This window comes from Choloepus didactylus, chromosome 20, assembly GCF_015220235.1.
Source record: "Choloepus didactylus isolate mChoDid1 chromosome 20, mChoDid1.pri, whole genome shotgun sequence".
Taxonomy (NCBI): domain Eukaryota; kingdom Metazoa; phylum Chordata; class Mammalia; order Pilosa; family Megalonychidae; genus Choloepus; species Choloepus didactylus.
The window spans coordinates 14,215,580-14,240,654 of record NC_051326.1 but is presented as its reverse complement, the minus strand read 5'-3'; the positions used below and the strand labels follow the sequence as shown (position 1 = coordinate 14,240,654).

At 36.5% G+C, this 25,075-nt stretch overlaps 1 protein-coding gene across 3 annotated transcripts in view; it reads left to right on the top strand.

The window, feature by feature from the left end:
- Positions 1–25,075, top strand: part of ASXL2 (ASXL transcriptional regulator 2) — a 186,484-nt gene that overhangs the window by 23,884 nt on the left and 137,525 nt on the right. For all 3 annotated transcript variants that reach the window (XR_005213270.1, XM_037812547.1, XM_037812546.1), the window contains exon 2: positions 20,725–20,807. Coding sequence is in view for 2 of the 3 variants with exons in the window: in XM_037812547.1 (XP_037668475.1) it covers positions 20,725–20,807 (83 nt within the window). In the remaining variant the exon portion in view is untranslated. The remainder of the gene's footprint in view (positions 1–20,724; positions 20,808–25,075) is intronic.

Genomic DNA, 25,075 nt, shown 5'->3' with positions numbered 1-25,075 from the left:
TCTTGGATTATTGTTCCCCCTTCCTTAATTGCTCTCTATTGCTAGTTCCCCTACATTCTACATTATAAGCCATTTGTTTTACATTTTTCAAAGTTCACATTAGTGGTAGCATATAATATTTCTCTTTTTGTGCCTGGCTTATTTCGCTCAGCATTATGTCTTCAAGGTTCATCCATGTTGTCATATGTTTCACGAGATCGTTCCTTCTTACTGCCGCGTAGTATTCCATCGTGTGTATACACCACATTTTATTTATCCACTCATCTGTTGAAGGACATTTGGGTTGTTTCCATCTCTTGGCAATTGTGAATAATGCTGCTATGAACATTGGCGTGCAGATATCTGTTCGTGTCACTGCTTTCCGATCTTCCGGGTATATACCGAGAAGTGCAATCGCTGGATCGAATGGTAACTCTATATCTAGTTTTCTAAGGAACTGCCAGACTGACTTCCAGAGTGGCTGAACCATTATACAGTCCCACCAACAGTGAATAAGAGTTCCAATTTCTCCACATCCCCTCCAGCATTTGTAGTTTCCTGTTTGTTTAATGGCAGCCATTCTAACCGGTGTTAGATGGTATCTCATTGTGGTCTTAATTTGCATCTCTCTAATAGCTAGTGAAGCTGAACATTTTTTCATGTGTTTCTTGGCCATTTGTATTTCCTCTTCAGAGAAGTGTCTTTTCATATCTTTTGCCCATTTTATAATTGGGCCGACTGTACTACTGTCGTTGAGTTGTAGGATTTCTTTATATATGCAAGATACCAGTCTTTTGTCAGATACATGGTTTCCAAAAATTTTTTCCCATTGAGTTGGCTGCCTCTTTACCTTTTTGAGAAGTTTCTTTGAGGTGCAGAAACTTCTAAGCTTGAGGAGTTCCCATTTATCTATTTTCTCTTTTGTTGCTTGTGCTTTGGGTGTAAAGTCTAGGAAGTGTCCGCCTAATACAAGGTCTTGAAGATGTTTTCCTACATTATCTTCTAGGAGTTTTATGGTAATTTCTTTTATATTGAGATCTTTGGTCCATTTTGAGTTAATTTTTGTGTAGGGGGTGAGGTAGGGGTCCTCTTTCATTCTTTTGGATATGGATATCCAACTCTCCCAGCCCCATTTGTTGAAAAGACCATTATGGCTCAGTTCGGTGACTTTGGGGGCCTTATCAAAGATCAGTCGGCCATAGATCTGAGGGTCTGTCTCCGAATTCTCAATTCGATTCCATTGATCTATATGTCTATCTTTGTGCCAGTACCATGCTGTTTTGGCAACTGTGGCTTTATAATAAGCTTCAAAGTCAGGGAGTGTAAGTCCTCCCACTTCGTTTTTCTTTTTTAGAGTGTCTTTAGCAATTCGAGGCATCTTCCCTTTCCAAATAAATTTGATAACTAGCTTTTCCAAGTCTGCAAAGTAGGTTGTTGGAATTTTGATTGGGATTGCATTGAATCTGTAGATGAGTTTGGGTTGAATTGACATCTTAATGACATTTAGTCTTCCTATCCATGAACATGGAATATTTTTCCATCTTTTAAGGTCCCCTTCTATTTCTTTTAGTAGAGTTATGTAGTTTTCTTTGTATAGGTCTTTTACATCTTTGGTTAAGTTTATTCCTAGGTACTTGATTTTTTTAGTTGCTATTGAAAATGGTATCTTTTTCTTGAGTGTCTCTTCAGTTTGTTCATTTCTAGCATATAGAAACATTACTGACTTATGTGCATTAACCTTGTATCCCGCTACTTTGCTAAATTTGTTGATTAGCTCTAGTAGCTGTATCGTCGATTTCTCAGGGTTTTCTAGATATAAGATCATATCATCTGCAAACAATGACAGTTTTACTTCTTCTTTTCCAATTTGGATGCCTTTTATTTCTTTGTCTTGCCGGATTGCCCTGGCTAGCACTTCCAGCACAATGTTGAATAACAGTGGTGACAGCGGGCATCCTTGTCTTGTTCCTGATCTTAGAGGGAAGGCTTTCAGTCTCTCACCATTGAGTACTATGCTGGCTGTGGGTTTTTCATATATGCTCTTTATCATGGTGAGGAAGTTTCCTTCAATTCCTACCTTTTGAAGTGTTTTTATAAAAAACGGATGTTGGATTTTGTCAAATGCTTTTTCAGCATCTATTGAGATGATCAATTGATTTTTCCCTTTTGACTTGTTAATGTGTTGTAATACACTGATTGATTTTCTTATGTTGAACCATCCTTGCATGCCTGGAATAAACCCCACTTGGTCATGGTGTATGATTTTTTTAATGTGTCTTTGGATTCGATTTGCAAGTATTTTGTTGAGGATTTTTGCATCTATATTGATTAGGGAGATTGGCCGGTAGTTTTCCTTTTTTGTAGCATCTTTGCCTGGTTTTGGTATTAGATTGATGTTAGCTTCATAAAATGAGTTAGGTAGTGTTCCATTTTCTTCAATGTTTTGAAAGAGTTTGAGTAAGATTGGTGTCAGTTCTTTCTGGAAAGTTTGGTAGAATTCCCCTGTGAAGCCATCTGGCCCTGGGCATTTATTTGTGGGAAGATTTTTGATGACTGACTGGATCTCTTTGCTTGTGATGGGTTGGTTGAGGTCTTCTATTTCTTCTCTGGTCAGTCTAGGTTATTCATATGTTTCCAGGAAATTGTCCATTTCCTCTACATTATCCAGTTTGTTGCCATACAGTTGTTCATAGTATCCTCTTAAAATTTTTTTAATTTCTTCAGGATCTGCAGTTATGTCACCTTTTTCATTCATTATTTTGTTTATATGGGTCTTCTGTCTTTTTGATTTTGTCAGTCTAGCTAGGGGCTTGTCAATCTTGTAGAACCAACTTTTGGTGATATTTATCCTCTCTATTGTTTTTTTGTTCTCTATGTCATTTATTTCTGCTTTAATCCTTGTTATTTCTTTTCTTGTACTTGGTTTAGGATTGGTTTGCTGTTCATTTTCTAGCTTCTTCAGTTGATCCATTAGTTCTTTGATTTTGGCTCTTTCTTCCTTTTTAATATACGCGTTTAGTGGTATAAATCCCCCCCCCCCCCGCCCCAGTACTGCTTTTGCTGCATTCCACAGGTTTTGGTATGTTGTGTTCTCATTTCCATTAGTCTCTATATATTTAGCAATTTCTGTTGCTGTTTCTTCTTTAACCCACTGATTGTTAGGAGCATGTTGTTTAACCTCCAGGTATTTGTGAATTTTCTAAGTCTCTGATGGTTATTGACTTCTAATTGTATTCCATTGTGGTCAGAGAATGTGCTTTGAATAATTTCAGTCTTTTTAAATATATTGAGCCTTGTTTTATGTCCCAGCATATGATCTATTCTGGAGAAAGTTCCGTGAGCACTAGAGAAGAATGTGTATCCTGGTGATTTGGGATGTAATGTTCTGTATATGTCTGTTAAATCCAATTCATTTGTCAGATTGTTTAGGTTTTCAGTTTCCTTTTTGGTCTTCTGTCTGGTTGATCTATGTATAGCAGAGAGTGATGTGTTGAAGTCTCCCACAATTATTGTGGAAACATTAATTGCTTCCTTTAGTTTTGCCAGTGTTTCTCTCATGTATTTTGTGGCACCTTGATTGGGTGCATAAACATTTATGATTGTTATTTCTTCTTGTTGAATTGCCCCTTTTATTAGTATGTAGTGGCCTTCTTTGTCTCTCATAACATCCTTGCATTTAAAGTCTTTTTATCTGAGATTAATATTGCTACACTTGCTTTCTTTTGGCTGTAGCTTGCATGAAATATTTTTTTCCATCCTTTCACTTTCAATTTCTTTGTGTCCCTGTGTCTAAGATGAGTCTCTTGTATGCAACATATTGATGGTTCATTTTTTTTTGATCCATTCTGCGAATCTGTATCTTTTAATTGGGGCGTTCAATCCATTTACATTCAACGTTATAACCGTGAAGGCATTTCTTGAATCAGCCATCTTATCCTTTGGTTTATGTTTGTCATATATATTTTTTCCCTCTATTAATATCCTTTAATGTACCCATACCAAATCTCTTTAGTACTGAACCTTTCTCCAAGTCTCTCTGTCCTTTCTTTGTTTCTCTGTCTGTAGGGCTCCCTTTAGTATCTCCAGTAGGGCAGGTCTCTTGTTAGCAAATTCTCTCAGCATTTGTTTGTCTGTGAAAAATTTAAGCTCTCCCTCAAATTTGAAGGCGAGCTTTGCTGGGTAAAGTGTTCTTTGTTGGAATTTTTCTAACTCAGAATTTTAAATATGTCATGCCACTGCCTTCTTGCCTCCATGGTGGCTGCTGAGTAGTCACTACTTAGTCTTATGTTGTTTCCTTTGTATGTGGTGAATTGCTTTTCTCTTGCTGCTTTCAGAACTTTCTCCTTCTCTTCAGTATTTGACAGTGTGATCAGAATATGTCTCGGAGTGGGTTTATTTGGATTTATTCTATTTGGAGTTCACTGGGCATTTATGATTTGTGTATTTATGGCGTTTAGAAGATTTGGGAAGTTTTCCCCAACAATTTCTTTGAATACTCTTCCTAGGCCTTTACCCTTCTCTTCCCCTTCTGGAATATCAATGAGTCTTATATTTGGATGTTTTATATTATCTATCATATCCCTGTGGTCCATTTAGATTTTTTTTATTTTTTCCCCATTCTTTTGTCCTTTCATTTTCCATTCTGTCATCTTCCAGGTCACTGATTCGTTGTTCAGCTTCCTCTAGTCTTGTACTATGAGTATCCAGAATCTTTTTAATTTGGTCAACAGTTTCTTTAATTTCCATAAGATCATCTATTTTTTTATTTACTCTTGCAATGTTTTCCTTATGCGCTTCTAGGGTCTTCTTGATATCCTTTACATCCTGTGCCATGCTCTTCTTCATGTCCTTTGTATCCTGTGCCATGGTCTCATTGTTCATCTTTAGTTCTTTGATTAATTGCTCCAGGTACTGTGTCTCCTCTGATCTTTTGATTTGGGTGCTTGGGCTTGGGTTATCCATATTGTCTGGTTTTTTCATATGCCTTAAAATTTTGTTTTTTTTTTGTCTTCTTGGCACTTGCTTAACTTGATAGGGTTCTTTTAGGATTTGTAGACTGATTAGAATCCTTATCTCTAATTTGTCAGAGCTACAGCTTCGTGGAGTACACTTTCTCTAACTAACTAGCAGGTGGCGTCCACGAGCCACCTTTTCCCCTCAAGCAATTTTTCCCCTGCTTTGTCTTTGTGGTGAGTGGGGGAGTGAGTCTTGTGGGGTCCAGTTGGTGTACCAAGCTTGTGTGTGTAATTGGTGTTGCCTGCCCTGTATATGGGGAGTGTGTCTGGGTGGTCGATGGGGACGGCTCTAGCAATCAAATCACCTTGGTGTTCCTGGAGTTTTAAAGCTGCTGCAATAGTCTAATCCTTCAGTTCAGTCCTGCCACAGTTTGTCTCTGCCACTGACCCACACGTCCTTGGTATTGGCATATGGCCCCTGAGAGTTGCAAGTGTGTCCCTCTTCCATGTCATGCACCCCCATGTCCTCTGTTGACGGATGACTGTGCTATGTCACAGGTGAGTGCTGTCCCCCCAGGGCGGTTCTGGTCTGCAGGGCTGTGTAGGGAGGCTCCCAGGCTGCTGAAAGGATGGCTGAATGAGGTGTGTTAATTCACACTGCTCCGCCTTCCCAACTCTGGGACAACCAGCTGAGGGTGTAGGGAAGGGTAATGTCCACGCCTGATTTTGTGGTGTGTGCGAGTTACTGGAAGCACCTCTGTCACACTGGGTTGTCTGGGGCAGTTCTGGGCTATGGGGTGGCAATGGGCAGGAGTGTTCCCTGTCCACCAGGATGATGGCTGTGAGGGGATGCCCCCCTTTTCTTGGGAAGTTGTGGTGTTTAGTGAATTTTCTCAGCCACTGGATTATTGCCTTTTGTCTCAGAGCTCTCTTATTTCTACTCTTGTCTTGACCTGCCCAAATTGAAGTCTTTGAGGCTTTCTATGTTGGGGTTCGTAGAGTAATTGTTTTAGAAAAAGAAAAAAGGATTAAGAAAACCAAAAAGGGGCCTCCTAGCAGATCTAATGGGTTATTGAAATGCTAAGAGACATATTGGTTTTTCTTCTGGATTTGCATATGCGCCTCAGGGCCTGAGCTCTGCCCTTCCCCTTTCTATGTTCACCAGAACTCCAAAATGCCTACATTTTTATTTTTGGGTTTTTCTTGCTGTTTTTGCTATCCCTATCTCCTCTCCGCTGGGCTGGCTGCTCCCGGATTCTCTGGTGTCTGGTCTCAGTCTATCTGTGCTTGGAGTTTGGATCAGTTGAATTAGTTTCTGATAAGGGCCGCAACTGCAGTTCTCCCTCTTCGTTCACAGCGCTGATGGCCCCTCCTCCCACGGGACTGAGCCTGGCAGGGAGGGGTGCGGGTCCCCTGGCCGCAAAAACTTACAGATTTCGCTGATCTAAGCAGTTCGACGTGTTCATGAGTGTTGTATGAAGTATGCCCAAAGTCAAATTGCTCTGCGGTGTTCAGTCCATGCAGTTCCTGGCTTTCAACCTACTTCCCTGGAGGAGTAACTAAAACATACACCTCACCACTCCGCCATCTTGCCCTGCCTCTCAAAGTGTGACTTGTATTACAAATCTGTAGTAGGTTTTCTCCTGGCAAAATTGCCCTTATTTTATGAGAAATAAATATATCAATATTTAATGGTATTTTCACAGAGAGTATCATGGCTCACATAACCACTCTTGTGTACTCCAGGAAATACCACTCACAAAGATTACAATTTGAGTGGTTCCTCCTGGAACACAGCCCTGAGTGATTGTGCCACCTGAACAAACAACGGCAGTATGGAAAGGATGATGCTAAAAGAAGTGAGAGAAAAGAGAAATCAACATAGGCTAGAATAGCTGGGGAAAGAATTCTGCTAGGTCTTTTCCTTTAAGAATTTTGAGATTTTGATATGTTGAAGGGCATTCTGTAAAAGTAAAGAGCTGGGAACAAAACCTCCTCTATTTGTAAAAACTTCAGGGCACTGGTGCTGTTTATGTAAAGGCTTCTAATGGAGAGTTCTAAATGCGATAGGTCTATGTATGAAATGAGAAAAATGTGAATGATGTAAAAAGAAATCCACACTCCTTCCCATCCTTTCTTATTCAAGAAAGCCAACTCTGATTTCATGACCTCTCTACTACATTCAGACTTCCAGCCCTCTAATTTGGCACCACAAATGGACAAACCTGCAAAAAACACAGACTATCTCCTGCATAAAAACCTCTATGACTCCTAGAATAATAATACTTCTCAGCCCAACTTGTAAAATCCTCCATATATTGGCTCCAACCCAACTACCTTTTCTGACCTCATCTTCCACTACACTTCACGATACCCAAAGGGAAATTAGTGACGCATCAAAGATGCCCCGTGTCTCTCAGCCTTTTCACCTTTTCTCAAAAATCAGTCGACCGTATATCCAGGGGTCTGTTTCCAAACTCTCAGTTTGATTCCATTGATCAATATATCTATCTTTATGTCAGTGCCATGCTGTTTTGACCACTGTAGCTTTATAGTAGCGCTCAAAGTCTGGAAGTGTAAGTCCTCCCACTTTGTTCTTTTTTAGGATGCTTTTGGCAATTAGAGACCCCTTTCCCTTCCAAATAAATTTGATAACTAACTTTTCCAAGTCTGCAAAGTAGGTTGTTGGGATTTGGATTGGCATTGCGTTGAGTCTGTAAATCAGTTTGGGTAGAATTGACATCTTAACAATGTTTAGTCTTCCTCCATGAGCATGGAATATTTTTTCCACCTATTTAGCTCCTGTTTTATTTCTTTTAGTAAAGTTTTGTAATTTTCTTTGTAGGGGTCTTTTACGTTCTTAGGTAAGTTTATTCCTAGGTACTTAATTTTTTTAGTTACTATTGTGAGTGGAATATTTTTGTTTCATTGCCTCTTCATTTGGGTTCATTACTAGCGTATAGGAATATTACCGACATGTGTGTTACTCTTATATTCCACCACTCTGCTGAATTTATTTATTAGCTCATGTAGCTTTGTGATCGTATTCTTAGGATTTTTCAAATATAAGATCATATCATCTGCAAATAATGACAGTTTTACTTCTTCCTTTCCAATTTGGATACCTTTTATATCTTTATCTTGGCGAATTGCTCTGGTTAGAACTTCTAGCACAATGCTGAATAATAGAGGTGACAGTGGGCATCCTTGTCTCATTCCTGATCTTTAGGGGGAGGGCTTTCAGCCTCTCACCACTGAGTAGTATGCAGTCTGTGGGTTTTTCATATATGCCCTTTATCATATTCAGGAAGTTTCCTTCGATTCCTACCTTTTGAAGTGTTTTTATCAAAAAAGGATGTTGAATTTTGTCAAAAGCTTTTTCAGCATCTATCAAGATGATTGTTTATTTTTCCCTTTTGATTTATTAATGTGTTGTATTACAATTATTGATTTTCTTATGTTGAATCACCCTTGCATCCAAGAATGAACCCCACTTGGTCATAATGTATACTTCTTTTAATGTGCCTTTGGATTTGATTTGCATGTATTTTGTTTAGGATTTTTGCATCTATATTCATTAGGGAGATTGGCCTGTAGTTCTCCTTTTTTGTAGTGTCTTTATTTGGTTTTGGTATCAGAGTGATATTAGCTTCATGAAATGAGTTAGGTTAGTATTCCTTTTTCTTCAATTTTTTTAAAGTGTTTGAGCAGGAACGGTGTCAGTTCTTTTTGGAGAGTTTGGTAAAACTCCTCTGTGAAGCCCTCTGGCCCTGGGCTTTTATTTGTAAGTAGATTTTTGTTGACTGATTGGATCGCTTTGTTTGTGATTGGTTTGCTGAGGTCTTCCATTTCCTCTCTGGTCAGTCTAGGTTGTTTGTGTTTTTCCAGGAAATTATCCATTTCTTCTCAGTTGTCTAGCTTGTTGGCATACAGTTGTTCATAGTATCCTCTTATGATTTTTTTTTTTGTTTCTATGGAAGAGAGTGGTATATTGAAGGTCTCCCACTATTATTGTAGACATGTCTGTTGCTCCCTTCAGTTTAGCCAATGTTTGTCTCATGTGTTTGGAAGCTCCTTGATTGGGTGCATAAACATTTATGATTGTTATTTCTTCCTGGTGAATTGTCCCTTTCATTAATATAGAGTGTCCTTCTTTTTATCTTATGATGTCTTTGCATTTAAAATCTATTTTGTCCAATATTAGTACAGCTACTCCAGCTTTCTTTTGGTTACAGTTTGCATAGAATATTTTTTTCCATCCTTTCACTTTTGTGTCCCAGGGTCTAAGATGAGTCTCTTGTGAACAGCATATTGATAGGTTATACTTTTAAATCCATTCTACCAGTCTGTATCTTTTAATTGGAGAGTTTAATCCATTCACATTCAAAGTTATTTCTGTGAAGGGAGTTGTTGAACCAGCCCTCTTATCCTTTGGTTTTTAGTCGTTATATCTATTTTCTCCCCCCTCGCTCTCTTTTTTTCCTTTAAGTTAACCTTAGTAATACTCTTCAGTTCTGTGCCCTTTTCCAGACTTCTCTCTCCTTTCTTTTTTCTCAGCTGGTAGAGCTCTCTTTAGTATATTTTGCAGGGCACGTCTCTTGTTAACACATTCTCTCAGCATTTGTTTGTCTGTGAAAATTTTAAGCTTTGCCTGAGTTTTGAAGGAGAGCTTTGCTGGATAAAGAATTCTTGGCTGGGAATTTTTTCTTTCAGGATCTTAAATATATTATACCACTGCCTTCTTGCCTCCATGGTGCCTGCTGAGTAGTCAGTACTTAGTCTTATGTTTTTTCCCTTGTATGTGGTGAATCGCTTCTCTTTCTGCTTTCAAAACTTTCTCCTTCTTTTCAGAATTTGATAGTCTAATCAGTATATGTCTCAGAGTGGGTTTATTTGGATTTATTCTATTTGGAGTTCATTGGACACCTTTGATTTACATATTCAGGTCACTTTGAAGTTGGGAAGTTTTCCCCAACTATGTCTTGAAACTGTCTCCCTAGCCTTTTACTCTTCTCCTTCTGGCACACTGCGGATTCTTGTATTTGTGGGCTGCATGTTGTCCATCATTTCTTTGCGATCCATTTCAAATTTTCCATTTATTTCACTTTGTTGTTTTGTGTGTTCGCATTCGATTGTCTGTTTTCTAGTTCACCTATTCTTTCTTCTGCTTCTTCAAATCTGTTGTGTTTCTTTAGTATATTTTAAATTTGATCTACAGTGTCTTTTATTTCTGTAAGATCTACTTTTTTTTTTTTTAATTTAGTCTTTCAAATTCTTCTTTATGCTCTTCCTGGAGTCTTCTTGATTTCCTTTATGTCTTTAACCATCTCATTGAAGTTGTTTTGGAGATTTGTTTGTACTTCTTGAATTAATTGCGGTAAATTTTGTGTCTCTTCTGGCTTTTTAATTTATTCTTTTGGCTTGCCCATGTCTTCTAGATTCTTCAAGTGCTTTGTTATTTTCTGTTGTTTTTGGGACATTTGCTTGTCTTGATAAGGTTATTTTGGGAAATGCAGGATTGTTTGGATATTTATATATATTTTGGCAGAGCTTCTGCTGGCTGGAATTGAGTTTTCCTGTCCTGCCAGCAGGTGGCACTATTGAGCCACCTTTTATTCTCAAGCCAGCCTTCCCTGATCTTCTCCTATGCCCTAAGAGGAGTCCAAACCTGCTGGGGAACCAGTGAGTGCAACAGTTCTCTGTGTGCACTGGGGACTGCCTGCCCTGTGGGTATGGTGTGGGCCCTGAATAGTTATGCAGGGAATCTCTTCAAGGGCACCCTCCAGCTCAGTGGGTCCCACTCCCTGCCTTCCTTGTGCCTGGGAGCCTCTGAGGTGTCCATTTCCTCTAAAAGTAAAATAAAATCATCTAGATTATACAAAATTCAGACTCTGCACATCTATGTGTACCTGGAATGAACTAATTTCAAATGCAGTAATAATTGAAATACTGGTATTACTCAGGATACAGTCAAACTTGAACCTTAGGGACCACCTAGGTTATTGATGAGTACTACTAACGTAATTTTTGTTTCCTTTTCATTAGCAGATTTTGATAATCCACAGGCTAAGAATTAGATGTATTAAAAATACGTTCAAAATTAATTTCCTATTGTACTTTAATTCTGGATAGTGTTGATTTTAAATCTTAGATGTTTTTCACATTGTCATTAAGCATTTATTATTTCTTTAACAATTTCAATGGAGTGTGGTTTTGCTTGATAAACAGTGCCCTCCTGTGGTTAAAATAAGGTATCTGTTTTGCACAATTAACATAGTCCCTTCACTTAAATAAAACTTGTGGTAAAAGGAATGTAATAGTTTAATATAGCATTTTTGCTCAGAAATACATGTGGCCATTTTGTTTTTCTATCTCTCCTTTGTATCTATTTCTAGTGTACATTTTTCTCACTTCTATGTATGCACATTTTCTTATGTGAATTAAAAGAGTTAAATGTAAATGAAAAAGATGGAAGATATACTGAATGGTTGAAGGGAGGAAAGCTACACTTAAGTTTAGAAGTGCTGAAAGAAGTCAAAAGGAAAGACCACTCATGATACATAAAATTAATATAAAAGTCCATTGGAAAAGGCTGCTAATGAAATGATGAGTAAACTGGAGAAAGTATTTGAAGTAATCGTGACAGCAGCAGTTTAAATTAGAGTATAAAAAAGAGTTCAAACAAATAAGTGAGCAGTAGTCATGAATAACCAGTTCACAAGTGAGGAAATACCATAGTTAACATCATAAAAATATATTAAAATCCAAAATGGTTTATAAAATTGTGTTTGTAATATGTGTAATAGTTCTTTAAAGAGACATCCTTACTGGTCACCTTTGGACCATGCTGGAAAACCTGCTAATTATTCTGAAAACTGGTAAATACAAGTTCAGAATCAAGAATATTACAAAATGTATTATATTCCTGTCTATGAGGGTGTTATAACCCACACTACAGAGGAGGGATTGGGATTTAGGGCTTTTAGTCATCTTTCTTTGATTTCCATACTTCCACATCCCAAAGCGCTTTAATGTTCTGCCTCAGTTAACCTTTTTTTTTTCCAACTGAAATCCCTGATTCTATTAGTAGCCTTTACAGATAGCACCAGCACCAGTCTCTTCCTCGCCACTGTATATATATATATTAACTTTATTTATCAAAAATTTAAAAAACAAACAAAAAACCCCCCAACATTTCAAACAAAACAAAGGATTAAGAAAAACAAATAACCTTAAAATAACTGCTTTGCTTCCAACATGTTTCTACCATACCCCAAGAAAATTAACAAGCCATAATCAAAGGCATAAGAAAAACCAAAAATAACTTCATTGAAGCTAATTTTTTAAAAATGCAATAGCTTTTTTTTACTTTATCAAAAAATTAAAAAAACAGTTCAAACAAAACAAAACAAAGGAATAAGAAAAACAATTTGCTTCCAACATGTCCCTACCATACCTCAAGAAAATTAACAAACCGTAACAAAATCAAGGAATAAGACAAACAAACAATCTGAAATAACTACATTGCTTGCATTGTATATTGGTGTGGAATGGAATTTTTATAAGACTTGATACGGTTTAAGATAATCAAACATTAAGCAATTTCCTCATTTGCATCACTGTTTAAATTTGTGTTATACATTGTAGTACTCAGGGTTTCCTAATGAGAATAATAGAGCAAAATTTACCTGTCAGTTGGGATGATTGTATCAGCTAGTTTCCCTACAAGTCCTCTTTGTTTTTTGACTGCAGCAAGTGTAATAGGTCTGTTGTACAAGGTGTTTCTTTAGGTCATACAAAGTGTTTCTTAGGTCATAGCTAGTGTTTTTCCAGTTTGGTTTACAAAAACCCTCTATATCTTCCCACTTCGACACATGCGGAAGTTGTAGGCAACAGAGCTCCTCTCAGATTTCACTGGCAACATATTATCTTCCAGCAACTAAATGGATTGTTGAGGGGAAGTTCTGCTTTGGGTGCTTTGAAGATAGCTTTTCTTACTTGCTGACTGTTGGCGAATCCACGGAATCTGCCTATAGCAGCAACTGAGCACGGAGTATCATTTATATGCACAGGAAACACTGTAGTGTTTTTAATGCAGTTCTCTGCTTTTGGCTAATTAAGTTGTACATTTTCACTCTTATGCAGAAATAGCCTTTGTTCAGGTAGACTTGTGGTTTTATTTGGCCAATCATTGAATGTACTACTTTCTTAAATGAAATAAAAGCAGATTTCTGGTATTAAAAAACCTTTCTGTTTTTTTTGTAATGCATTTTTAAAATTTTATAATTTCTTTTTTGGTGAGATTTTTATTTCTATTAGTTAACATTGTCTTGAGTCAGGGTTGTTCAAAAAAAGAAACTAGAAATGTCTGACATGAAAACAATTCAGCCTCTTTAGTAGATACAATTTAAGAATTGTAATGTATTGTTTTCATATAATTACCAAGGATTTTGAATGTTATTGAATGCTGATAATGATATGGCAAAACTCATATTTCTGGTGAAAAGTGACTTGGCAGTGTTATATATTAAAATGGCTTTACTTTATGTAACATTCCCAGTTGTTAGAAAACTTAAAAAATAATCAGAAACACAGTGACATTTGTTACAGTAAAAAAGAAATAATACTTACACATTTATTGAGAATTCGCTGTGTTCCTAAGTTCTAAGCTCAGCATCTCAAAATAAAATATTCTGTTGAACTTCAGGGCAACTCCATGAATTATAGTTATTGTCTTATTTCTATTTTAACTGATGAGACTGAGGCTCAGAGAGTATCTTCCCGAAGTCACAGAGCTTTAAGCGGCGGAGTCAGGAATAAAATTAAGATCTGTCTCACTGTAAGCATGTGTTTGTTAAACTTTAAGATGTAATGCCTCTTTCAGCAATCTAAATGTGCAAAGACTGAAAATAGATTAAGTGATTTAGTACATATCTATCCATTCAGTGGAGTAGTATGCTGCTGTTAAATATGTCAGTAAGGAATGCGTCATGATTTGGGGGAAAAGGCTTAAGATAATGTTAAAAATTAAGATACAAACTAGTATATACAGAAGAATCTGAACTATTAACAATGTTGTAGAAGAATGTGTAGGAGGCAATATGCCAAAATGTTAATACTGTTCTCTCATGGTAGAGTAAGAATACTACCTCCCATGCATAAACAATAACCAACAAAAACAAAACAAATCCCTCTTTTGGTATGTTCTTAATTTTCTTGAATGAACATGTATTATTATTGGGAGAAAATCCCTGTTGCTTTGTATAGTTGTGTGTGATTATACATGGGCTTAAATCATCACCTGGATTTCTTTTCTTTGTGGAATACTGTGAATTATAATTGGGAGTTATAAGTTTTAAATGTTTGGCCTGACAAGCACTCTAGTTTGAGAAATCCAGCTTGATAAATATTCAGAATCTTTCTAGGCCCCACCAGGATCTCATTTTTCAGTTTTATGTTTTTGCTCATTATGGAGGACAGAGCCAGGAACCCATCTGTTCAGGTATGGACCTAAACATAGACATATGTGGGGACTAAGGAATGTACAATATTTTTTTATATCTTTATACCACTTTCATTTTTAGGCTTATTGACTAGTTTTATCATCCTTAAAACTAGACCTGTGGTCTTTTTACTTGATGCTCCCGCCATCCGCATCTCAGTCAAACCAGGCAAATGACGTTTCTGCAGTCTTAAGTTTTTCTGCTTCATCCAGGAAGAACTAACCCGTTATTCAGCAGAGACATGGTTTTTGTCATTCCCTGCGTATTTTTGTTTGTTTATTTATTGCTCATTGAACTCTACTTTCTGTACAGATTTATTACTTTCCTGTTAAGCTTGAGAAAATAATTCTGTAGTCTAAGTTGAGGTTATGCTACATAAGTTATCTGGGTCTTAGTTTCCACTCTGGTAAAATAGAAAACATCTTTACTCTTTCTTAGATTGTTGTCTAAGGATCAAATGAAATAGAAAGACTGTGTAATGTTTGTAAACTATAAGGCAGGTATAAATATATAGGGATTAAGGGATAGAAGTCCAGTATTTACATGTATTATATGGGCAGCAGTACAGGAAATCTGTAATGTCTTTAATATTTTTGCGAGCTTGGGGTTTTTAAAAATATGTGTAATGGCCTTTTGTATTCTTATAAAAACTTGTTATGTTACAGATTCTTTTTTGAAAAGGTGTAAAATATTTTCCTTTTTTTTGTCTTTTAACTTTATCAGTAAAATCTTTTTTATTTGTAGGTTTTACTTTTTTATATGGTTAAATCTTTATAATTTCTAGTCTTGGTGTCATGTTAATGTTGTTTTACTGCTTTTTATATTAAAAGTTTCAATCTTGGACTAATGTAGTGAAAGGTAGGGATCCAAGTTAATTTTTTCCTAAATGATAAATTTTTTGAAGCTGAGAGTCACATAACTTACCATAATTTGTATTAAAATGGGAAACGGTACTTTGGAACTCAAATTAGGAGGTGGTACATCTCTCTCTCTCTCTTTTTTTTTTTTGGTTGAGTTTTATCTTGAAATAAATTCTAACTTACAGGAACAGTTGCAAAAACAATACAAACCACATACACAGAACTGCAGCATACCCCAACCCCCTCCACCGATACCCCAGATCCACCAACTTGAACATCCTGTCACTCTACCATTTCTTTCTTTCTTTCCCTCCCTATCTATCATCCATCATCTATTGCTCTGTCTTTTGAACATAATGAGAGCAACCTGCACACATCCTTGAACAAACAATATAATTCACATATACATTTCCCATGAACAAGAACATTCATTTATGCAGTCACGTTAAGCACAGCTAAGAAGTTCAAGAAATTCAACACTGATACAAAACTTACATTCTATATTTCATTTTTTTCTTATGTCCCAACTGTGTCCCTTTGAGCCTCCTCTCCTCCATCCTCAGATCCCATCCAGGATCATCCTTGGCATTTAATTGTCATTATCTATTTAGACTTTTTTTTTTTTTTTTCCAATTGTGGAAACTTATATGCAGCCTAAATCTTCCCATTCCAACCCCTCCCAAGCATTCCACCAGTGGGATTAATCACATTCACAATGCTGCAATGCCATCACCTTCCCACCATCCATTACTAGAAACTTCCCCTCACCCCAAACAGAAACCCTACACTCATTTCTTATTAACTCCCCAATGTCCCTTCCCCCACTTCTCGTAACCCATGGTCTACTTTTCATCTCTATGATCATATTCTCTGATACTTTCTTTGTATTTACCGTGGGACTTAAATTTAACTCTTAAATCGATAACAATCTTGTTTTCTTTGATACCAACTTAACTTCAATAGGACACGTAAACTATGTTCCTATACTCCTCCATTCCTCCACAATTATGTAGTTCTTGTCAAAAATTACATATTTTATATTGAGTCCAAAACCACTGATTTATCTTTACAGTTTATGTCTTGTAGATCCTGTAGGAAGTAAATAGTGGAGTTACAAACCAAAAATACAGTAGTATTGGTATTTATATTTTCCATGTGATCTTTACTGGAAATCCTTATTTCTTCATGTGGTTTCAGTCAGTTGTTTAGTGTCCCTTCCTTTCAGCCTGCACAGTTCCCTTTAGCATTTCTTATAGGACTGATCTACTGGTGATGAAGTCCCTCAGCTTTTGATTATCTGGGAATGTTTTCATCTCCCCCTTGTTTTTACCTCCAGGAGTTTGTGAATTTTCTAAGTCTCTGATGGTTATTGACTTCTATTTGTATTCCATTGTGGTCAGAGAATGTGCTTTGAATAAATTCAATTTTTTTAAATTTATTGAGGCTTGTTTTATGTCCCAGCATATGGTCTATTCTAAAGAAAGTTCTGTGATCACTAGAGAAGAATGTGTATCCTGGTGATTTGGAATGTAATGTTCTATATATGTCTGTTAAATTTCTCTATATCTCTCTTCTCTTTGTTTCTCCATCAGTAGGGCTCCCTTTAGTGTCTGAAGTAGGGCAGGTCTTTTATTAGCAAAATCACTCAGCATTTGTTTGTCTGTGAAAAATTTAAACTCTCCCTCAAATTTGAAGAAGAGTTTTGCTGGATAAAGTATTCTTGGTTGGAAATTTTTCTCTCTCAGAATTTTAAATATGTCATGCCACTGCTTTCTCGCCTCCATGGTGGCTGCTGAGTAGTCACTACTTAGTCTTATGTTGTTTCCTTTGTATGTGGTGAATTGCTTTTCTCTTGCTGCTTTCAGAACTTGCTACTTCTCTTCAGTAGTGGGTCCCTCTTCCCAGCTGTGCCCTTCTCAGGGCCTCTGCTGAGGGACGGCTGTGCTATGTCACAAGTGCGCACCATCCCTCAAGGGAAGTTCTGGGCCGCCAGGCTGTGCAGGGGCGTTCCCAGCCTGCTGTAAGGATGGCTGAATGGGGCATGTTAATTTCCCCCTTTTCACACAGCTCCGCCTTCCCGGCTCTGAGACAATTAGCTGTGGGTGCACTAAAGTCTGTGGTCCATGCCTGATATTGTGGCTTGTGCTTGTGTTGCTGGAAACATTTTCTGTCACACTGGGTCCCTTGGCGTGTCTCTGGGCTGTGGTGCCTTCTCTGGGCAGGAGCGTTCCCAGCCTGCTGTGAAGATAGCTGCAAGGGGCGCGGGTTTTTTTCCCCTTTTGGCTAACCTCTATCTTCCTCGCTCCAAGACAGTTAGCAGCGGGTGTACAAAAGGCTATCTTCCATGCCAGATATTGAGGCATTCACACAGCCCGTTCCTGCCACGTTTCACTGTATCTGCAGCCGCTTTTGGGTTTTTTTGAAAAAAGAACTAGTCTGCCTCCAAACTCCAACCCATGATTTCCCCACACCACAGCGCAGCCGCCAGACATTCAGCTGGCTCACTCACTTGTTTCCGAACGCAGACTCCCTGTTTCACCAAGTGCACAATCCTTGTGGATTTAGGAGACCTTGTCCAGCTGGTGCATCGCTGGAACTGGTGTTCTGGGTCACTTTCTGGCTTTTATCTAGTATTTTTCATGGAGGTGTTTTTTTGCCCTGTCTCTCCTAGCCGCCATCTTAGGTTTTCCTGGTACATCTCTTTTGTATTCTACACTTGGGGGTATGGTACAGAAAGCCCTAAGATACTAGAGCGGAAGATGGTTTCATTTTATCACAAATATGCACTAAATAATTCAAGGGCAATTTCAAGCAATGTGTGACATGGTACCACTATACCCTGACATCCCATGCTAGTCTGGATTATTGCCTTTCTTAAGTACTTCCCCATTGCAGGGAAGGAATCCTGGAAAAAGAATGCTTGAATCAAGGTCTAAAGAATGATTAGGCAAAGGGGTGATGGGTAGAAGTAGAGGAAGCAGCCTGTGGAAATGGCTAATGGAAAGTGAATCAAAAGGAAAATGAAAAGTATGGCAGTGATAAGAGCATGCCATAACAAGGCAACTTGTTAAAATACTGTTAAAGTAATAGCTAATGAGAGGGTGATTCTAATATACAATCGAGCTTCAGAACCACTACAAAAGAGATGTGGTGAGGGAGGATTTCTACTTTCATCAATGGTTGTCTAGATTACTTTGGACCAACTTTCCCACTGAAAAGAATTATGGAGAACATATTTTAAAAATCCATTTAAAAGCATTTGAGCACTCCTAAGACAGTGAGAATTTGGTATTTGTTACTTCTGATAACAGAAGAGTAACTGAGAGTCAGAGTAGAACTTTTGGCATTCTCAGTGAACTGGAAGAACAAAATTCTAGTTAAGTGCTTGTCAAAGGAAGGCCTTGTTAAACACTACAGGTTCTTAGTTGGAACTCAGAAGGGCTATATGCTAGGAGTAAAGGTGAGTTAGAAAGAAGCCAATCTTTTTATAAGGTTGGTAAGTTATAGCTCTAAGTTATTTCAACCCGTGATTGGATTAAGGTGATTTGTCTTAACTTAGTTGCAGTCAGAAGCGAAGGTAAATAGTATTGTGGTGGACTCTGATATAATCTAGATCTTCCAAATATTCTTTCCAGTTTTTCATACACTCACTGCCTAGTGTTCAATAAAAAATAACTAGATAGAACAATTGTCTCTCTTAACATTGTTGATGGGAAGGTAAATATGGAACAACTACTTAGCAAAAATTTGTCAGTACCTACTACTCGTGGGTAAGAAATGAGTGCTCTTGACCATTAAAAAAATATATATAAGAATCTTTATAGCAGCTTTATTTGTAATATTTGGAATATTACCCAATAGTGAATATGTGTGAAGACAATATTGGTGAAAGAAATCAAATTCTAAAGAAATGATCAGTACGAATCCATTTATATGAAGTTCGAAAACATAAAATTAACATGAAGGAGAGTGGATATTGTGGGAATTCTCAGTTGGAGGGAGTATGAAGGAGCTTTTGGAATACTGGAAGTGCTCTATATCTTCCTATGCCTGGTGGTTACACAGGTGTATACATGTTAAAACTTCACTGAGGCATTCACTTAAGATTTCTGCACTTTACTATAGATAAGCTATACTGCAACAACAACAAAAAATACAGTGGGGAAAAACACATAGAAGAAAAGATTTGAGCAAAAAACAGATAATAGAAGCAGAGTCATAGGTGATGTAGGTAGTGGAGTTGTCAGAAATGGGCTTTAAAATAGTTACAATTACTGTATTTAAAGAACAAGATGGAGGATTTAGCAGAAAATTTGAAACTGTAAACTAATGAGATGGAATTCTAGAACTATCAGAAGTACAATAATTAAAACTAAGAACTCAATTGAAACCGAAAACTGAATACAATAATTGAAACTAAACTATTGGGTTTAACTGTAGATTTTCTAGCTTAGTCATTCTTTTTTCACCTCTTCTAAAGTTGTCAGAAGACAGTATGTAGACTGAAGCACCAAGAGGAAAAAAACAGCGGCAACACAAAAGTCTGAATTTAGTGAGACATAGTTAAGAAAAACCCAAAACACTTGGCAATTGGATTTCAAGGATGGGAGAGAAAGAATAGGCAGAAGTAATAACTGCAGAGCTAATGGGCAAGAATGTTTCAGAAGTCTTGTGAGTGTCAAGGAGAGTAAATACAAAGAAAATCACATCTAGGCACATAATAGTAAAACTGCTAAGTCTAGGCCCAGAGGTTCTAGAGGAAACAAAACCAGGAAACTCACCAAATCAGGAAACTCAGTGCTGGTTTAGTGTACTTTGAGTTGTAGTTTCTACCCCCAAACCACCTGTGACCATTTTCAGACTCCATGCATTCTGTCCAGGTGTTTAGTTGTATTCGATGGGAGAGACAGGATGAAATATGCTTCCTCTATTTTTACCAGAACCAGAGTACAGGTTTCATTTTAATTTTGTTATAATCTTTTTGTTCATTTGTTTTGGTTAAGAATTTATATAACATACATTCTATACTAGGCACTGTTGGAGATGTAAAGATGAATACTAAGATGTTTATAGCAGGTCACTGGTAGGGGTGGAGTGTGGAGGTAGCGGCACAAAGTAAACATAATTTAATATTATGTTTTATGAATAATTGATTTATTGATCTCAGCCTTGTTTATCCATTTCTGCTTCAGGTTTTGGCTTATCAATATAAATAGAGAAAGAAGACCCTATTTATATTCAGTTAAATTTATCCTTTTCTTATTCTATTAGAATACTAAGGTTAAAGTCTCTTAATATTCATGTGCTAGATATAATTATTAAGAGAAAATTATAAGAAAAATATGAAATATAATTGTATATAATTATAAGAAGAATAAAAACTTAAAATAAGAATACATAATTTATTATTGTATTTTTATTTCTCAGGTCTTAGAAAAATACCCCAATACACCCATGAGTCATAAAGAAATTCTTCAAGTTATCCAGAGAGAAGGACTAAAAGAAATCAGGTGAGTTATTTAAGTATTATCAATAAGAGCAATAACACTTGATCAGAGTATTTGGTAGTATATAGCAGTGTACTTTAGTCGTGAAGATTGACTTTTTAGTAATGAGTGCCTTGTTAATTTCTGATTTATTCAGCTGTCAGATCTTTGGAGTTCTGAGTCATAGCAAAGTTTCAAAATGAAAAGTAAGTAAAGAAAAAAAAAATTCTTAGTGAGTAAGAAAGTAGCTGTCTCTAAGCCCATGCACTTTAAATTCTTAGGGAAGGCCTGGAGCCATCTTCAAGTCTTCATCTATCAATTCAGACTTTTGATTTGATAAACTTGGTCATCAGCACATAAAAAGTGTTCTAGTGTGGGGAGGTTGTTTGAGGTAGACAAACAGTCCAGGAAGAAATTACCTTGGCTAAAAAAGGACAAAATGGAAGAGATCAATAAAGCAGATATACATTCAAAATACAACAGCCTGTGGTTAACCAATATAGGGCCAATGATACCATATACTTTAATTTCTAACCTTATTATATTACATTAGCACATAATAGTCACTGTTCATAACCAAGACCCTCTGTCATCAAGAAATGTTAAAATTATGTTAAGTTTATTAAGACAGGAATCTAGGAGTCTACCTTAAAGAGATTTTCATTAAGATAGAAAAGGTTGCGATGCTTTAAAAGTACCATAGTAGTGGTTCTCAGGTGGGGATGATACTGTGTAACACCCCTGGGGAAGGATTTCAGAATTGGGGGGTGGGGTGGGGTGGTATTTTTAATTGTCACAGTGACTGGGGACTGGACAGCATGGTGGCATTTAATGGGCATATAACAGGGATGTTAAATGTCTCGTGTTGATTTGGACAATCCTTCACATTGAAGAATTGTTGAGCTAAGAGTGTCCCTATTGAGAAACCTTGAACTTCACTCAAATATTTATAAATGGACTACAACATATTTTTTTTGATAAACAGTCATTGTATGTTCTAGATTTTAATTTTTTGTTTTTCATTAATATGAAACTCAATTTGAATTTTTTTTTTTGGTGGCCCTTTTTTTCTAAAGCAATTAAAAACATTAAAAAAATTTGTAACCAAACTTCAGGAAGCTGTGAATAAATTAGGTTTTGGTATAATAATATGAAACAGTGAAATATAAGTGAGTATACTCACTTTGTATAATGTATGTCCCTTAAAAAATGTGTGTAAACATTTGTAAATTAAAACATTGAAATGCACTCTAAGAATTATCTTTTAAAAGTATCTGTTGTAAATTATTTTAAATTTTATTCGCCTTTGATTATTTAATTCTGAATTTATTTGAATTAGATTAATTAATTTAATAATCATGCCAATTTGTGATTAATCACAGAAGAATTTGTACAGAGCCGTAGGAGAATAGGTTAGCAATTTTGTGACTCTGAGGAATGAATTCTGCTAAGGAATTCTCATGTCTTTTTATAACATTGTTGGGTCTTAAAGGATAGGAATGAGCAAGTGATTTCATTTCTTTTGGTAATGAGATTTTTGATATAGTAAGTAAGTAGACGAGGAAATCTGGTGTATAGAGGTCAGGCTCCATGAGTCTCTTTAGGTCTAAATGTTAATTGTAGTGTTATCCAGCTATAACATAATAAGGCTTTGTGACTTTAAACTTACCATCATTTCCAGTGAGCAGGCAAGAAGAAGAATAGTAAAGAAATAAAGAACAAGTGGACAAAATGAATTGCTTAAAAAAAGTAGCAAGATTGTATTTCATCAGAAACGGCCCCTGGCTTCAGTTAGTGACAACAATTTACAAGTAGTTATTCCTGATTAAACCATATTGTTGTTGTGGTTATGAGGTTTTGTGACCACGAAATAGCTCTTTCTATCTTTTCAGACTAGACTTTTTAGTTCTTGCCTTTCTTAACCTCTCAGGATTGTTTAATACATCTCTCTCTGTCTTTTGTTACTTTAACTGATACCACAGACATTCTCAGCTTTCTTTCTACTTCACTGAGCTCGCCTCAGTGGGTTTTTTTTTTCCTGCTTACTTTCTCTCTAACTTAAGTGCAATTTTGCTCCTTCCCTTATCTTTAAATATCATCTATGATTTGTCAATTCCCAAATTTGCAGGGAAGTTACTTCCCACCTCAGCTTTTGCACATTCTGATCCCTTAGCAAGGAATGTGCTTTCCTTCAGTTGTTTGACAGTTAACTCTTATTTATCTTTCAGGTCTCAGTTTGAATATTTCTTTTTGAGAGAAACTTTGCTGACCTTCCAGTCTCAATTACGTCTTCTTATTTTAGTTTCTCATAGTGTTCTGTGCTCTTCTTTCTAGCACTTATGGTATATTCTGTGATTTTAAAAATCATGTAACTTCCTTACAGCTTATACTAGGCTAGCTACATGAGTGCAGCAATTTTACCTCCTTCTCCTGCTCTCCTGCTCCCCGCAGTGTTTGGCACATGGTCACAGGTATTGAAGATCTACTTGTTAATGAATATATGAAGTTATCAGTGACTGAAAGATCACATTCAAAATGTAATTACAGCTTATTCTCTCTCTGAGGTGATCAAATAGTAGTCTTATAATTTAAAGTTTTTAGTAAGATCAACAGAGTAAAAGCCAATAGTATGCTTATTGAAGATGTGCAGCCTTTGTGTATTTTCATTCCTCAAACTTTAATTCATGGCTTTCAATTCTACTTTCTTTGTATTTATCCCTTGGCTTCCAGATTTTGAAGATTCTTTCTTAGTTTTGATCAATCCACAGTATGTTTTGATTTTAAAATGTATTAAAAAAACAACTGATTAACTCTTGGCTGAGAAAGATTCAATACGGGGCTCTTTAAGAAGATAGGTGGTAAGATTGAAAATCATTTACATAAAGAATGGAACTCTGAATGAATTAATTAGAAACATGTATCCTTTTTAAAAAAGTGTATTAGGACGTTTCAAATTAAATGCCCTTGAATGTCCTTAAATTCCCCCCCCCACAACGTTCTTATGATGGTATTCTAGTATGTTCTTTTTACACTTAAGTGTACCCCTTCTAAGGATAATTTAGAGTTTCCTATAGGAGTCCTAGGGAAGAAAGAAGATACACAGATTTTGGGGTTTCCTTGAAAGGAGAAATAGCTTAGGCCAGGGCTTCTGGTGAACTTACTATTAGTTAGAGTAAATGCCATATGCATTCTCTGAAAGTAGTCTATTTCTCTTTGGAACAAATAAGACAGGGAGACATGAAAAAGGCTTGCAGTAGCCCATGAGAGTGAAAAAAATAAAAAGATTAAAAAAAGATTTTAAAAAAGGAATGATTTGGATCTTAAAGGTTATAGGTTACTGATAATACAGATACTCTATGGATTTTGTCATTAAAACATTGATATTTGTAAATAAAAAATTAATATCTGTACTTTTACCAGTAAACAGTTTTTTTTAAAAAAATTTAAAATAGTTTATTTGTTGAATGACATCTTTACTCTTTGTTCAGTTTTCCATGGCTAAAATGTAACCTAATTGTTCTGCCTCTCTAAACATAAATGCCAATTTTAACCTGGTGATAGCTCCCTAGGATTCAGTTTTCAGTTCTTCAACACAGAATTGTTTGTTCCACTTTGAAATAGTATTAGAACCTTTTAAAAAAATTCTGTAAGCTTTTACTCATTTGTTTTTGTCTAGGCAGTTTTCTTTTTAAATGACATTATTAACTGAATAAAGATTTTGCTTATTGAGTTTGGTTGGAAACCCTGTTCTCGTTGTAGCTGATGTGTTAATCTTGGATCATGTTATGTGTTTGTATGAATCTAAGTATTAAAAGAATTGTCTGCCACCCCTCCCCCACCCCCCGCCCAAGGCACTAGAAATGAAATTCTATCAAGGATTCAAAGAGAAATGCGTCTATTTGATACATTTTGCCTTTATACTTCAGTTCTTCACCAAGGGAAATTGATTCAGAATGTTTATTTTACCCTGAGTCAATGAAGCATTTATGGCAGATGGCTGTCATTAGCTACCAAAACAGGCTTACCTTGGAGGTGTTGTGGGTTTGGCTCAAGGCTACCCCAGTAAAGCTGATATCACAATAAAGTGAGTCACATGACTTTCTTGGTGTTACAGTGTGTATAAAAGGTGTTCATTTCAACAGTGTTCACAGGGTCTTCACCTGGAGTAGATTCCATCTCATAAAACCACTTTCTTTGCTCATCTGTTAAGAAGCAACTCTTCGTCCATGCAAGTTTATTATGAGATTGCAGCAGTTCAGTCACATCTTCTTGCTCCACTTCTAATCCTAGTT